The sequence below is a fragment of the Filicampus tigris genome, chromosome 15 (assembly GCF_054856515.1).
Source record: "Filicampus tigris isolate MCC_2025a chromosome 15, RoL_Ftig_1.0, whole genome shotgun sequence".
Lineage (NCBI taxonomy): Eukaryota > Metazoa > Chordata > Actinopteri > Syngnathiformes > Syngnathidae > Filicampus > Filicampus tigris.
This window is the reverse complement of record NC_141231.1, coordinates 19831573-19845139: the sequence shown is the minus strand read 5'-3', so window position 1 is coordinate 19845139 and position 13567 is coordinate 19831573. Positions and strand designations below refer to the sequence as shown.

Genomic DNA, 13567 nt, shown 5'->3' with positions numbered 1-13567 from the left:
ACAACAACAACAAATTTGCACGATGGAACAGAGTACAGCTTTGTGTGTTTTGCGTGTGCGTGCTCGTCTCCGCGCGTAATTGCGTTCGTGTATTTTGCGTGCGCGACTCTCTGTATGTGTGCGTCTGGCCATGCGCATTCGTGTGCGTGCGTTTGCCTGCAGGCGAATGTCGCGTCCGTGCGCGCTGTGCGCTGACCCTTGAGCGGCCCAGGCCGCCGGCCGCCGGCCGCTTCCTGTTCAAGGCACAGATAAGGCACGCGCACCTTTTTTTTTTCCGCCCGCTCTTGAGCTGTGACGTGCAGGCGGGCGCATGCTCTGTGAGCGGCCACTTGATTAGGGACACCGCTCGAGTCCCTCTGACGCCGGCCTACGTGCGTTGGTGCCGCGCATGGGAGCATTTCGCTTGCCTGTGACCTTTTACGCGCACACGCACACGTCGTTTCACGTGCGCGTTTTCTTCTTCGCGTCTTGGAGTTCGTTTGTGCGCATGTGTCCGTTTCCCACCCATGCAGCGCAGTGGTCGTCTGAAGTCAATTCAAGCTCCGCGTGACGTCATCAATTCAATCAGATTGATGCTGACATCGGATGCAGCCCACTATCGCCTTTTGGCTTGTTAAGTATACAGTGTGATGACTTTTTGTGCGCGCGCGTGCCAGTTTTGTGGTTAGCGGTGATTGTCTGCCGGCCAGTGTGCCGCGCAAAATGATCCAGTGTCAATGCATGAGATATTCTTTTCGAATAGATTTTTGCTGTGTGAATCCAAGCGCGTACAGCAACAAGCAAAACAATGAAATGCTCTTCCACGAGAGGTGAGGGTACATCATTAACCCGTATGTCGGGAATCGGAAAAGCCAGTCAAAAAAAACCGAAACTTTTTTATTTTTTTTACTTTGGAAGAAGCCCATTGCCGCCAGTAAAAAAACATTTATTTTTTTTTAGTCCCGCTGTGTAGGAAAAAAAAACCCCTTTCACGTGCAACCCCCAGCCACAGACAATCTGAGCTACAGAAGGTCGCGCTCAAAGGGCATGCAAAAGTTGACTTTATGAAGGTATACTCGCATTTGACGACGTGTGTTAAAATGGTGTGTGCGCGTGGTGCTCTGATGGGCTTTTATAGATCTCGCCCATTACGTTGACGCAAAGGCTTGCATGCGCGCGCTTTATCCCTTCAGTCTCTTCAGATGCCGTCTATATCGAACATTATAGCGGACATAGTACAATTAACAACTGCCCCTTTTTTCTCCACTGGCGGAAATACGCTTTTGCAATTAGGGGGGAAAAAAAAAAAAGACACGTTTTTTTACGCCAGTAGTTGCCGTTTTTACTGGCGGATTTTTTTTTTTTTTTTTTTTTTTTTACTGCAGGCGGGAATGGGCTTTCATATTTCGCCAAGTGGTGTGCCGCGATTTTCTTTTCGAGGTGAAGACAAAATGTGCCTACGCTTAATGAAGTTTGAGAAACACTCATGTAACGCGATGCATTCGTGACTTTGTGTGACAATGTGCGACTGTTGTCGTGCGTGTGCGCGCGCCGACGCGGTTGCACTCCAGTGGACCAGAGCCCCCCATGTGCACCCGCCCCCAAAAAACAACAACACCACCACCACCACCACCCAAGGAACGTGAGCAGACTGCAAATGGCATGCAGGGATGTGACGGCCCGCCGGAACATCGTCCCCTGGCCCCTGGCCCCTGGCCCCTGGCCTCTTGCCGTGACGTCACCAGCGGCGTCCTACAAACTTGCGGCGGCGGGCGGCAGGCCAGAGCAGAGCAGAGCAGAGGTCGGCGGAACATGATGCGCTCGTCGTGGTCTTGTCGTCTTGTGGTGGCGGCGGCGGTGGCGGCGGCCTCGGCCTGGTGCTTGGAGCCGCCGAGCGAGGAGGCGGCGGCGGCGGCGGCGGCAGGGGGGGGCCCGCGCCGCGCCCGCTTCTCCTCCAACAGCCCCGGTGAGGCGCGAAGGACGCGAGTGAAGCCTGCACGCACGCGGCAAGTGAATGTGTCGGTGATGACGTCACCTGGCCTTTGTGTTCGGCGCACGCAGCGGAGGTGGCGCGCTGCCTGAGCGGCGCGGTGGCGGTGGGCTGCGGCTTCTTCTCGTGCCTGGAGAACTCCACGTGCGACACGGACGGCATGCACGAGATCTGCGAGCTCTTCCTGCACGCCGCCGCCACCTTCAACACCGAGGTGACCAAAACCCTCGCCTTCGTCCGTTCAAGCCTAGCCCGAAAATGCATTGAACAGCCCAGCCCTACTTTCAAGGCTCTGAATCTCCAACCCGAGCCCCTATTTGGAAAATGTACTTTGAATTTCAACCACTAGGCCTAGCTTCGAGCCCACATTTCAAAGCGAAGCCCTTGTTTAAAACCATTTGAGGTTTGTAAGCCCTATCCCCGAAACGGGAAGTCCCCCTTCAGCCTGGGCCAAGCTGCGTGAGTTTGAAAGCCTCCTTTGAAATTGCACACCCGCAAAGTCATTTCGTTGGCGTCGGCGCCGCCTTGCCGTCTGTTGCCGGCGTTTAGGGCAAGACGTTCGTGAAGAAGAGTCTGCACTGCGTGGCCCAGGGCATCGGCAGCAAAGTTTTCCAGACCATCCGCCGCTGCAACATCTTCCAGAGGATGATCGCCGAGGTGCAGGAGGAATGCTTGGCGGCGCACGACATCTGCGGCGTGGCGCGCCAAAACCCGCGAGCCTTCGCCGACGTGGTGCAAGTGCCCACGCACTTCCCCAACAGGTCGTCACGCCGTGTCGGTGATGCGTTCAAGTGCACCCGAGTCTCCTTGCGTCTCACGCGTTGGTGTCACGTGCGCAGGTACTACAGCACGCTGCTGCAGACGCTGCAGGCGTGCGACGAGCAGACGGTGGCGGCGGTGCGTTCGGGCCTGTTGGAGCGTTTGGGCCCAGACATGGAGACTTTCCTGCGCATGGTCCACAGCAAAGAGTGCGAGGCGGGCCGGGCCGCCGCCGCCCCCTTCGACGACCCGTCCGCCTGGAGGAACGTGCCCGTCTTCAACGTGCAGCCCGGCTTCCGGGGTCGCGACCCCACCCACCTTTTCGCCCGCAAGCGCTCGCTGGAGGGGCGGGAGGGGGCGGGGCCCTCCGCCGCCGCCGCACGCCTCTAGACCCGGCCTGGCCCGGCCCACCGAGATTTCCTCTCATCCTTCCGCTAATTTATGCGCCGGGCGGGCGGCGTCTTCGCGCCGGTCGCGAAGCGTCGCGGCGCTATTTTTGTCCAGCAAATAAAAGCCACCGTGCATTCAAGATGGCCTTGGCGTGATCCATGTGTACATCCCACACCGGCAGCCCGAGGGCGACAAACAAACAAACAAACAAAAACACTGCAAAGTGCCATTTTGCAAAAAGATGTTTCTTTGGATTAGTCGCAGTTTTTCCAAAGACAATTAAATGCTGTCATATTTGCTCTTTTGCTCATATTCGCAATGATTGACGATATTTACACACTGAATAACAAGCACAACAGACTGCTTCCTGCTTTAAAGCTCCGCCTCCTGGATGCCGATGACGATGACGATGATGACGGTGACGATGACGACGATGACGACGACAATGATGACGACACCATGATGACGACGACGACGACGACGATTCAGGAGCGCGTCTCTGTGGTATTTGTGGCGGAAGGGCCGGAGCCCAGCGGAGGATCCTGGACGAGGGGGGCGGACATGTCCAGGTAGTCCTGGACGCAAAGTCAAGCTGGTCACCGCGATGATGCTAAAGGCCGACTTGTGGAACACGGGTGTCAAACTCGAAGCCCGGGCCCGCGACATCTTTTTGTGTGGCCCGCCAAGGCAAATCATGCGTATGGACTTGATGTGTTTCTTTGAAATGGTCTTTACTGTTAACTCAACATTGGAGATATTGCAAGCATTTGTTACAAATCGCTCCTTTCAAACACATTGAAAAACAGTTAGCGGTATCTGTGAGTATGTAAGGCGGCCATACATTTTCTAACGGCAGTCCGAGGGCGGCGGCCGGCGACAAAAACGGAGTTTGACACCCCTGTTGCAGAAGGACAGCGGCCACATGCTGCCAGCGGTATTCGCCGTTCCATCGCAATGCAAGGCCTGAGCAGCATCGGCTCTTCCATCATCATCAGCCGTGGCGGCGCTTACCTGCTTGGCCGGCGCGGCGAGCAGCGTGTCCAGTCGCCGGACGAGCGTCGGGAAGGTGGGCCGGCGGGACGGGGGCGCCTGCCAGCACTCTCGCATCAGCTCGTAGCTGACAGACCACAGGAAGTGCTTTTTTGGGTTAGCCGCACTTTTTTTTTATTTATTTATTTTTTTATATTTTTTTTTTATAATGCAGAGCGACAGCCGCGCGAGCCTTCCGTTTGATTTCGTTGCTGTCAGTCGACGCTGACGCGTTTTGTATCTCGCGTTGTTGCAGACGTTTCCTGCTTGCGGGTTTGTGTTCGGTACAGCAACGCTGTGCCGTATATGTCGGTTTTTGTCCATTATGGCGGCGCCGTGTGGACAAAAGCGGTAGTGTTTTGACTAAAGTCACCCGCATTTCGCTGGCCTGACAGATGGACCGAATGACATTTCCATTTCCGGCGGCTGTGTGTGAAGGAGGAATAGCCATGAGGTCATGAATCTCATTTTGTTTCATCAATGCTTTTGTTTTTGGGGTTTGTTTTGGGGCTTCTGCCAGGACACCGGTAAGAGCGCGTGGACGTTTGAGCGGACTTCCGTCCTTATAGCGAAAGGAGCGAGCGCCGTAGGGCAAGTGAGGACATTTGTGCGTCCGTCTACTCACAGCTGCGGCGTGCAGCCGCTGGGCTTGTCCATGCGGTGGCCTTCCTTCAAAAGTTTGAAGAGATCCTCCACGGGGACGCCGGGATACGGAGACGCTCCCAGCGTGAAGATTTCCCACAGCAGCACGCCGAAAGACCACCTGAGGCGCAAGAAAAAAAAAAAGAAGAAGAAGCGGCGGGACGCCATCCGCTCGGCGCTGCACTCACACGTCACTTTGGTGCGTGTAGACGCGGTCAAACAAAGCTTCGGGCGCCATCCACTTGACCGGCAAAGGACCCTGGACAACACAAACGCATCGAGTGGGCTGCTCGGGCGCTCTTTTTCTCTCATCCGAGCCGCACGTTTGCACGCTTCCGCTTTTCGAGGCGGTGAAGTCGGGACGGCGGCGCGTGGCCGACGTCTCACATTGCTGGTCTTCTTGTAGTAGTCCAGGTGGTGCACGTCTCTGGCCAGGCCGAAGTCTGCGATCTTCATGACCAGCTCGTGCGTGACCAGAACGTTGCGGGCCGCCAAGTCTCTGTGGACGCACTGAAGAAAGAAGAGCGGACGGCGGAGGCTCACTCGCCGTCTTGGGGCTCGCTCGAGCGGACCGACACAAAGCCCTTTCTGGCACGACGGGGGCATCCCATCACCTTCTTCGACGCCAGGTGCGCCATTCCTCGGCCCACCTGGTACGCCGCCGACAGCAGCTCCCGGAGATCGGCCTCGGCCCGGCGGCGCCGGTACTCGCGGTCGGGCGGGCGGCGGGCGCGCAGATACTCCCGCAGGTTCCCCCGGGCGGCGTACTCCACCACCACGTACAGCGGCCCTGCCCGGCGGCGGAACGGCACAAAGCGCACGGGCGCCGTCCCCATGAGAGAACCCGGAACCCGGAACCCGGTCCGAGCGAGCGCAGCCCGGGCCGCAGAGGCCGTCGCGCTTACCGGCGACGGTGCAGGCGCCGATCAGGTTGATGATGTTCTCGTGGCGACCGATCGTCTTCATCATCTCCATCTCGGAGACGAGGTCCATCAGGCCCTCGTCGCCGGCTGCTCGCGACGGGAAGCGCGCGTCAGGCGGGGGCCGCGTCGCGGCGAGCCGGCCGGCCGGCGCTCACCTTTGGGCATCTTCACCGCCACCTGGGTGAGGCGCGCCGGACGCTCCTCGTCCGGGCCGGCGAGCTGGGCCAAGGCCACCCGCCCGAAGAAGCCCTCGCCCAGCGGCTTGCCCAGCGTCAGCCTGCGGACGGGAACGCGCCGCGCGCTGAGTCCACCCGGCGCCGCGCGCTGAGTCCACCCGGCGCCGCGCGCTGAGTCCACCCGGCGCCGCGCGCTGAGTCCACCCGGCGCCGCGCGCTGAGTCCACCCGACGCCGCGCAAACGCGCCTTCCTTTCAAGCTCACTTTGCCCGCGAGGCGGACGACGCGCCCTGCGACTCGCTAGCAACCTTTCGGAAGGCCGGGCCACTGACAAAATAATACGGCTGAGCGGTTGGAGCCGCGCCTTCAGGGCCATACTCGTATGAACCGGCGACATCCACATTGAGGGTCGGCAATAAGGCGAACTTGCGAATGCTAACCAGCGTTTGCAAAGTGCCGGACTTGAAGCAGGAAGCGGCGTACGCGCCACTCACCTCTCACGAGGAAGCTCCCACTGAAGGTCGTACGGCAGCTGATAGTCGGCGGCCCCGCTGGACGGACACGCGGAAGACGCCTTGGCGCGGCCGGACGACGCAGACGCCAGAGACACCTGCGAGGGACGCTGTCGGACGTTAGCGTGGCCGGCGACCGCACGCACTAATGAAATGGCTGTTGCTCTTTTCGGGGGGGGGGGGGGGGGGAGGGGGGAACCAATCCATGTGTACAATGGAGCATTTTGGGGCAACTTTCAGAGAAAAAGTGCCAAACAGACGCTGCCACTTAGCAAGCGAGCGTCCTTTGACTTCCGACCGGTCTCCGCCGCCTCCAGGTTTTGTGAACTTTGCGGCCGTCACCTGTCTCTTGAGCGCCACGCTCTTGGCCGGCCGGCCGGCGGGGGCGCCGCCTCTCCCGCCGGCGCGCAGCTTGCAGGCGAAGGCGCCGGAGGCCAGCGCGGCGGCGATGAAGAAGGCCGCGCAGTAGAAGAAGATCTGAGCCAAGCTGTGGGAAAGGGGCGGGCCGGGGGGCGGGCCTGGGCGGGGAACAGAGCGCAAATGAAAACTGAAAACCAGGAGGAGAGGCGCCAGCTTGTTTGCGGCGCGCTAAGGAAAGGACGCAGCTCGGCTTACCCTCCAGCACGGTGAGCCAGGCCGACCGGTGCGAGACGCCCACGGCGTTCTCGGCGACGCACGCGTACTCGCCGGCGTCGGCGGCGCTCACGTCGGTCAGCGTCAGGAGCTGCGCGTCTTCGTCCGACGCCGCCTGAAGCCGCGCAAGGTCGGCAGGGCGACGGCGGCGACCAAAAACAACACTCGGACTAAATTTGAAAAGATTGCTCTCCGATCAAACGAGAGCACTTGCATAACAGCACTCCACAGCACCTTCAGTGACAGACTGTTACACCCTCGCTGTGCAAAGGAGAGATTCCGCCGTTCCTTCTTGCCTGCTGCTGTCAGACTCTTTAACAAGAACTTTGTGTAGTCTCTACAAACTGGCGGACATTAGTGCAATTGTGCAGTCCTGCACCTGAGCTCATATCGTGCAATACCCAATATTCCCCACTACTGTAATACCGTGCAATACTCAACATTCCCCACTACTGTTAGTCTAGTTTTATTTTTATCCAATGCTGTTCCTTACATTTCACTACAGCACTGCAGCACTGTCACTTAGAGTATTTTTTCCTCTGTACTATGTACAGGCCGAAATGAGTGTTCCTCATATTTTTTATGTAGATGTAGGTTGGTGTGTATACACATGTGTATATACACATGTTACTGCGTATATCTACATAGGTTTGATTCTAAATGTTTGCCGTCAATGTTATACATTAATGGCCACATTATGCCGCCGCCCCTGTGTGACCTATATCTTTGCTACTGTAACAATGAAAATTTCCCCACTGTGGGATCAATAAAGGCATTCTTATTCTTATTCTTATTCTTATAACAAACAAAACCGGAAAGGACATTTTACACTTTCAAACTAACCGGAATGCCAAACAAATTTGAGAGCTGAGACGTGGCCCCAGTTGATTCTTATTTACGGTTCCAATCCAAGATGTCAAAATCAAGTGTCGGTGCGAGAGAAGCACTAGTTGTCACCCCCCCCCCCCCCCCCCCCAAAAATGGAGTGCTCACGCCCCGCCTTCCGAAGCCGTCAACGTGTTTGGCGACCGGTTTCAAAATCCACGGCGGCTTTTTCGCTTCTTTCAGAGCCCCCGCCATCGCCTGCCGTCACGGCCCCCCAAAATCGCGGACGTCCTCGGAGGGCTCGCGCCAGCGTCGCAGAGGCGTTCCGATTAGGGCGGCGCAATTGATCCAAATTCAATTCAAATGACCATTGCGACGCTCCACCAACGATTATTACGACGCTTTTATATCACATTTTTACACAGGGAAATCATACTCCAATGTATGTATACATTTGCACCTTTTTTATAATAGCTTACACGGAAATGTATTTGTCCTTCTATTTTCTTGGTTTGTACCCAAAACGAAGCGATGGTTTGAATCTTGGTGATTTCAATGATAATGCTTTTTTTTTTTTTTTTTCATAATTGCGCAGCCCCGACCGCGATGCATTTCATCGGTGAGGAGAGCGACGATCGGGACTCCCAAAAGATTCCAAAGACGCTCTCCCGGCCGCCGAGGTGCAAAGAGGCTGTCGCGGTCGGTGTTGGCTGCGCCTGCCTCGCCCCTCCCTTCTGCGTGCAGCGCTGGAGTGTGCCACTAGGGGGAGCTCAACTCTGCGGCAGACGCTGGCGTACTCGCCTGAGCCGCTAATGAGTAGTCTCTCGCGCTAATTCCAGAGACTACTTAAGCAGCTTCTCCCCTTACGCCCGTGCCAGGTGACTGCGAGACTTCCACGACGCGCCGGCTCTCGAGTGGACGACTCCCGCTGAACTGACTTACTCCCTTTCGCTGGTCGTTTAATTGCATTGCCCCGAGCAAGGTGATTTTCCGTTTGTTTTCCTGAATAGATCGTAGTTTTCCCTACTTTAGAACCCAGTGATTTTGTGTTGTTACTTTGTGCCGTTTTGGATGACTTTTCTCTGCCTGGCCTTGTAATTGCCTCACGGCACGTAACAAAGGCGGCGAAGCGCCCCCGGCCTGAGTGGCTTCGTTCATGGCACGCGCGTGAGCTTTTGGCGCTTCTTTCAAATGTTGAAGCTAACCTCAACCAACTTGGACAGGAAGGCTGCCAATGCAAGGAAAGGCGGGCGCGTCACCTTGACGACGGCGCCGCGGGGGGCGTCGGTGGTCGTGGTGGTGGTGGTGGTGGTGGTCGTCGTCGTCGTCGTCGTCGTCGTCGTCGTCGTCGTCGTCGTCGTCGTCGTCGTCGTCGTCCACTTTGATCCAGCTGACGTGAGGACGCAGGTCGCTCAAGACGCTACAGGCAAAGCGCACGCGGGCGCCCGCCACCGCCGTCTGGTTGGCCGGGAGGCCGGCCTTCAGGAGGGGCCTGTGGGTGAGGCGCGCTGCGGACGCGGCGCCGCCCGCGCCTTACTGGCATGCTCGGGTGACGGCGGCCCCGCCCCTCCCGTCATGCCGCCATTCTTACCCACGACGTCCAGCGCAAAGCGGTGCTCGATGCGTCCGTGCGCGTTGCGCGCCACGCACGTGTAGTTGCCTTTGTCCGAGGGCGTCAGCGTGTCCAGGGTGAGCGTCCACGAACGTCGGCGGATCTGAAGGCAAGTCGCTGCATGGGTCGGCGGCGGCACGCACGTGAGGCCGCTCGCTCGCTCGCTCGCTCGCTCACTCGCTCACCTTGAAGCCGCCGAGTCGTTGCAGTTGTCCGACATCCTCTCCGTTCTTGTACCAGTCCAGCGTGGGGGCGGGGCTTCCCGTTGCCCGGCAACGCAAGTTGGCCACGTGGCCGGCCGGATGGACGTAGAGCGTCCTCATCTTGCCGGGAGCCCACCAGACGGGGGGCGACGCCAAAAACGACCGCGCTAACCAAGAGGGAGCGAGAGAGCGCCGCCGCACCCGAGTCAAGACAAACTCTTTTTTTTTCTTTTTCTACCTTGGCTATGCAGGCCCACTCGGCATTCTCAGCAATATTGCCTTTGTGGAATACGAGTTAGGCGGCCATTTTGTCACTGAAAATGACCTCACCGTTGCTCGGGGCTCAGCCAACCACCATTAGGAAAAAAAATGAGCAGGATTATTTGGCTCGTCGTTGAAATCACCATTATTCAGACAATCGTTTATTTTGGGCTACAAAACAAGAACATGTTTCAATATAAAGACAAATACATGTACGCAAGTTCCTTTTGGATCAAATCGGTTAGTATGCCATTTTTTTTGAAACGGGTGCAAATGTAAACATTCAAGTATGATTTCCATGTGTAAACCAACAAATGATGAATGCGTCTTATTCGTCGTTTCTTACCATGGTGCCAATTTTCGAATTGCCATTGAGCTCCGCTGTTCTCCGACGCTGAGCCGTGATTGGCCGTGAGTAGTTGTGATGTCATTTTCAGTGGACAGAAGTGACAAAACGGCTGCATTCCCTCTTTTTCCGCAAACGCAATATGGATCACAATGCCTTGTTTTTGACTCGTGGGCCCGCACAATCAGTTGATTGTGGCAAAAAAGAGGCGCGGAGTGTGCGTGCGTGCCGTGCCGTGCCGTAAGTGGGCCGGCCTTGCGGTGCGCATTTGTTTACAAAAGGCCTTGAGCTCTACATTGATTCAACTTTTTCACAACAAAGGTTAAACATGGTCAAAGGCCAAGGGGAAGGTCAAGTGTGGCCACTCACGCCGCTGCGCGTTTTGCTCGCCGCTCGTCACGTTGGCGGCGGGCTTGTTTTCCTCCGATGACGACTCGTCTTCGTCCTCCTCCTCGTCCTCAGACGACACGCTCGCCAGAGCAACTGCGAGGACAAAGGCGAGCGTCAACACTCCTTCTCGCATTTGACCGTGATGACCGATCCTTGCTCATAGGGCGTCTTCGCTCAAAATGGGGGAGGAGGAGGAGGAGGAGGAGGAGGAGGAGGAGGAGGAGGAGGAGGAAAGACTGCAGTCACTCAGTTCAAAATGCACCGGAAGTCCCGGCGGGCCAACGCCCCTCCGACAAGCAAGTGTGACAAAGACTTTGGCCAAGTTGTCATCAGGGCGAGCGGTCTCACCTGCGGCTGAGCGGTGGTGATGGGCGGAGGGGCGTGGCCGCGTCACCGGAAGTAGAACCATGAGCAACAACTGCAGCAGCAGCAGCAGCGGCAGCAAGCGGCCGCGCGGCGCCATCTTGGCTCCAATCAACACGGCAACTTCTGATGGCATGAACAGAAACATGAACAGCGTGGGCCGCGCATTGCCGGAGAGCCAATAGGAAGACAGTGGGCGGAGACATCAGGACGCGCACGCACGTTCAACTTTTGACTGTCAAGAATGTGGACGCTGGCTGCGCCAACGACGTCATCGCAAACGAAGCAACAATTGCAATGACGTCCCGATTGCTTTCTCCGTCGAAGTTGAAGTTCGGACACGTACCTGAGCGTCGTCCAATCAGCTGCCAGGATGCCAGGCGCGCGCGTGCGGGACCACCAAACATCCACGTGTGCTCGTTGCTGTTTCTCTTCTTCGTCTTCCCTTTTTTTTCGTCTTGTCTCGCGTGACTCGTGCGCGACGAAGCTCGTCCTCGTCGTCGGTCGTCATTCGCCAGGAGGGCGGGCGTGCACGCGCCTGCGGCGTGCGCGAACGCCTCCTTGGGGGCGGGGCTATCTCTCCCTCAATCTATGCGTCGAGCCGTAAATGATCTATTTGGAATGCGGGTGAAAAGCTGGCACAAATTCAACTAACGCAAAAGTCCAAATGAAAATACCCTGAGTTTGTACATATTCAAAAGGAAGAAGTGCAACTTATTGACTCCTTTCCCTTCCTTCTCATAATGCAGTGGTTCAGAAATATTGATGCACAAGCTTCCTGTTCCGTGTATTCGCCGATACTTGTGAGCGTGAGTACGGACAGCATATGGAGTGTGAGAGTGGCAAAATGCTATTGCCACTACTTTGTCCTCCTACTTTGACGCGAGCGGGCGCGCGCGCGCGCGCGCGCGCGTTTGACGTTGTTGTTCAACTGGATGCAAGGCGGTTGCAGCACTCCCGTTTTGGTTTGATGCGATCTTTGTTGTTGTGGCGGTTGTGCATTTTTTTGCTTCCCAAAATGTCGCTTTCCTGAAACGTTCCCTGAAAATTGCTCGCTCAGAAGTTGCGCCCTTTCAAGTTGCACAATGGGATTCGCTTCCTTTCTCATCTTTTGCCACTTTACAAGTAGCCGATTGGCGAGTCGCACATCAATTCAACCTTTTTTTTTTTTTTGCAGGATGAAGATCGAGCGGACGTGGTGAAGTCTCACGGGCGCTGCCTCCAAATTTGTGCAGAAAGACCGAGCGCGATATGCGGCAGCGGCAGCGGTCCAGGGAGCCTTACGTCACTTCCGCTTCTACCACGACCGCTGCCTTTCGTGTATGCCTGTCTCTCGAGGTAGCTGCCTTTACATGCTAAACGGCCTTACTTGATATACGTGGTCGGGTTTATTTCCACAAAAAACGCCTTACTATGCATGGTAATTTTTTTTCACGAAAAACGCCTTTTGTGTGAATGCCGGGAAGAGGACACAGCAAGCATTGTGATGGCATCAAATGGCGAGTTTCTTTTTTTTTTGCCTGGCTGACATTTGAACATGAAGATGCTTGACATGTCTTGACTTCCCTGCTTCTTGTGAATGCTCCCGGCTGACTTGGACGTGGTGGTGGGACGCCGGGGGGGGGGGGGGGGTGGACACCACGTGGACGCATCGGGAACGTTCCAGCTCGCCAAAGCCCTGAGCAACACTTCCTGTTTTGTTCACTCCAGAGCAAGCGCGGGAGCATTCCTTCCACATTCAACTGGTCCACGCACGGGCGGCCTACGCTTTGGCTCTCTTTCTAGGCCCATGCCAATTCCGATATTTCAAATAACGATTCATCGGCCAATTAACATTTTCAGCAAATGATATAATGAATGAAATAACTTGTGTTTTTGTCCGTTAAAAGGACGAAAACAAAGACATGAATTACAGGCCAACAGTATTTGTTGAACTCTACAGTAGCAAGTAAAGACGGCGAAAATCTGCATGGGGGGGGCTGGGTTTTTTTTTGGGGGGGGCGCTGTTTTTGGGGGGGGGGGGGCTGTTTTTGGGCGAGCACAGTTGTGATCTTTGAATGCGTAACAACGTGCGTTTGAAGAGAGCTGCTCTCCGCTGGCCAGGGCCGAATCGAGACACTCGAAGGTTTCCTTTTCTATCGTAGCGTAGCATTTAGCATTTCAACTCAATTCTTGAGTTGCGTGTGAAGAAAAGCACTCAAGTCAAATGAAATAGTCTTGACAAGATGAAAATGCAGCCAAAATGCAAAAAAAAAAAAAGCCGTGAAAACATCAAGTGACTCCCCAGTGAACCGCAGCAGCTTTGTGTGCGGCCGAGTCCAAATAAAGGCGGCGTGCACCACGACATTCCAGAGTTTGCGGCGTGGGCGGGCGGATGGGCGCGCGCGCGCGCACATGACTCTGACACACGCGCGAATGTACATAAATATACACACTCACATCCATATTGAAGGATTTAAATGAGGTGGCAAAGCCAAGGCCCGGGGGCCAGATTGGGCCCGCCACCTCATTTTATGTGGCCCGCAAAGGCAAAT

At 56.2% G+C, this 13567-nt stretch overlaps 2 protein-coding genes across 2 annotated transcripts; one reads left to right on the top strand and one right to left on the bottom strand.

The window, feature by feature from the left end:
* The first annotated feature begins 233 nt into the window (after positions 1–233).
* Positions 234–3257, top strand: LOC147135962 (stanniocalcin-like). Its single transcript, XM_086054422.1, has 4 exons — positions 234–1945; positions 2041–2183; positions 2519–2730; positions 2809–3257. Exons 1-4 carry the CDS (start codon positions 1567–1569, stop codon positions 3116–3118), a joined length of 1044 nt encoding a protein of 347 aa, XP_085910548.1. The 5' UTR covers positions 234–1566; the 3' UTR covers positions 3119–3257.
* Positions 3258–3342: 85 nt separating this feature from the next.
* On the bottom strand, positions 3343–11880 carry LOC147135961 (fibroblast growth factor receptor 1-A-like). Its single transcript, XM_086054279.1, has 18 exons — positions 11380–11880; positions 11019–11159; positions 10650–10763; positions 9656–9840; positions 9450–9573; positions 9070–9366; positions 8966–9006; positions 7016–7223; positions 6743–6918; positions 6383–6498; positions 5868–5989; positions 5695–5799; positions 5404–5579; positions 5177–5299; positions 4978–5048; positions 4773–4910; positions 4130–4235; positions 3343–3693 (listed from the first exon to the last, which is right to left on the bottom strand). Exons 1-18 carry the CDS (start codon positions 11438–11440, stop codon positions 3604–3606), a joined length of 2394 nt encoding a protein of 797 aa, XP_085910405.1. The 5' UTR covers positions 11441–11880; the 3' UTR covers positions 3343–3603.
* Positions 11881–13567: the final 1687 nt, after the last annotated feature.